The 2,528-nt window shown below is 66.3% G+C and overlaps 1 protein-coding gene across 1 annotated transcript; it reads right to left on the bottom strand.

Annotated features, from left to right (window-relative positions):
- Positions 1-32: 32 nt before the first annotated feature.
- CDIPT (CDP-diacylglycerol--inositol 3-phosphatidyltransferase) lies at positions 33-2,464 on the bottom strand (the record flags this gene model as incomplete). Its single annotated transcript, XM_042892400.1, has 4 exons — positions 1,948-2,464; positions 1,231-1,384; positions 360-441; positions 33-114 (listed from the first exon to the last, which is right to left on the bottom strand). Coding segments are annotated over exons 1-4 (571 nt in total), but the record flags the coding sequence as incomplete, so codon positions are not given.
- Between the last annotated feature and the right edge of the window lie 64 nt (positions 2,465-2,528).

The raw sequence follows: 2,528 nt of genomic DNA, 5'->3' as shown, positions 1-2,528 counted from the left end.
CCCCCCCCCCCCCCCCACGGCCCCCCACTCACCCCCGCTCCCCCCATAGAAGAACTCCAAGTACAGGCAGCAGAAGAAACCCTCGTTGGCCGCGCACACGGTGAACAGCAGCGCCTATGGGGCAGACGGGGACAACACAGCTATGGGGCTGCCCCATAACCGCCCCCCCGACCCATATCTGCCCCCCCAGCCCCATAACTCCCCGCCCCAGCCCCATAACTGCGCCCCTCCGCCCTACGTCTGCTCTCTCTCGCCCCATAGCTGCCCCCATATCAGCCCTCACTGCCCCATATCTGCCCCTCCTGCCCCACATCCGCCCTCCTCAGCCCCACAGCTGCCCCCCCCCGCCCCACACCCACCTTATGCCCATAGTAGAGCTGCAGCAGTCGATTCTCCCCCTGCCCCACATTTTTGTGGCTCTCGCCCCCTTCCAACGTCGTCCTACGTAGAGAAAACATGAAGGGGGCGGAGCCTGTTTCACCCCGCCCCCTCCACGCAGCACCACCACCACTAAGCCCCTCCCACAAAGCAGCCCCCTTCCCCTTTAACGTGGCTTATTCCTAAGCCCCGCCCCTTCCCCAAGCCCCGCCCCCTCGAGGCCCCGCCCCCTACACACGCACGACCAATAGATGCCACCATCTCAACCAATCCCAACAGGCCCCGCCCCCTCTCGCAAGCCCCGCCCCCCATAGGACCCAATCCCTTCCCCAAGCCCCGCCCACATGTGCGCACGCCCAGCCAATGGCTGGCCTGCCCTCATTGCCCCATGCATTCTGTAGCCCCGCCCCCTCTCTGAGCCCCTACCCATGGGGCTCCGCCCCCTTCTGCTAAGCCCCGCCCACGTGCGCACTTGCAGCCAATGGCTGCAGCCAATTTTCCCCAGCCCAGCCCCTTTAAACCCGGCACTCTTTAAACCCAACCCCCCTTTTTCTAAGCCCCGCCCCTAATCCAAAGCCCCCTCTAAGCCCCGCCCATTCCCTAAGCCCCGCCCCCATGCACACGTGCAGCCAATGGCTGGCTTCGCTTTTCCCAACCCTTGCCCTCTAAGCCCCGCCCCCCGCTTTAAGCCCCGCCCCCTTTTAAGCCCCACCCACACATACACACGCATCCAATGGCTGCCCTCAAATCTTGCCCCACCCCCTCCTCAAGCCCTGCCCCCTTTTAGCCCCTCCCCATCCACAAAGCCCGCCCCCTCTAAGCCCCGCCCTCTCCCTGGTAAGCCCCGCCCACGTGTGCATGTGCAGCCAATGGCTGGCGACGTCGAGGCAGACGCTGAGCTGCAGCAGGGGGGCGGCGCTGGGGTAAAGCAGGGCCAGGTTGAGCTGCAGGCACAGCAGGGAGCAGCGATCCGTCAGCATGTCCAGCATGGCGCCCAGCCGAGAGCCTGGGGGCAAAGGTCAGGGGTCAAAGGTCGTAAAGGGGAAGGGGTCAGGAAATCGAGGGGGGGGTGCTGTCGTGGGGGGGCTGTCAGGATGCCCAGCGTGGCACCCGAATGGCAACCTGGGGTCAAAGGTCAGGGGTCACAAGTTCAGGGGGTCAAAGGCCGCACTCGCCCCTGAAGCCCCTCCCTCCTCCCTTGAAGTCCCAGCCAACTGAAGCCCCGCCCCTTCCGGAAGACCAAACCGAAGCTCCTCCCTCGCCCGGGAGACCCTCTCCACGAAGCCCCGCCCCTTCCTGTATTCCCGGGCACCTGAAGCCCCGCCCCTACCACAAGCCCCTCCCTCCCCCACCTCATCCCCCCAGAAGCCCCGCCCCCTTTCTCCTCCGAAGCCCCTGAAGCCCCGCCCCCGGAAGTCCCCTCTGCAGCCCCACCCGTTCCGGAAATCACCGAAGCCCCCCCTGAAGCCCCAACCCCCTCTCCCCCCTCCGAAGCCCCTCCCGGAAGTTCCGATCCCCGGAAGCCCGTCCCGTCCCGGAAGTTCCCCCCATCCCGGAAGTCCCGCTCACCCTGATCGAGCCACCGTGCCGCCATTCCATCCACGGCGTCCATGGCGGCGCTGAGGCCGTAGCAGAGCGCGGCGGGGAGGGGGGAGCTCGGCATCAGCAGCACCGACATGGCGGCCAGCAGCACCCGCGCGTAGCCTGAAACCGGGACGGGGGGCGCGACGTGTGGGGCGGACCCATAGGGTGCCCCATTGGCTCCTATGGGGCCCCATTGGCCCCCACTGTGCCCCATAGGCTGCCCCATAGAGTGCCCCATTGGTCCTATGGGACCCACTGGGTCCTATGGGGCCCCACTGGATCCTACTGTGCCCCATAGGCCCCCACTGTGCCCCATAGGCTCCTACTGTGCCCCACTGTGCCCCATTGGATCCTATTGTGCCCCATAGACCCCCACTGTGCCCCATAGGGTGCCCTATTGGGTCCTATGGGGCCCCATTGGATCCTCTTGTGCTCCACAGGCCCCCACTATGCCCCATACGGTCCTCTTGTGCCCCACTGTGCCCCATTGGATCCTATTGTGCCCCACTGTGCCCCATAGAGACCCACCGTGCCCCGTTGTGTCCCATCCCCCCCCCCCATATCCC

Source organism: Lagopus leucura, unplaced genomic scaffold (genome assembly GCF_019238085.1).
Source record: "Lagopus leucura isolate 7727_CA_CO unplaced genomic scaffold, USGS_WTPT01 2940-0_obj-0_obj, whole genome shotgun sequence".
NCBI classification, from domain to species: Eukaryota; Metazoa; Chordata; class Aves; order Galliformes; family Phasianidae; genus Lagopus; species Lagopus leucura.
This window is presented reverse-complemented; position numbering and strand designations above follow the sequence as displayed.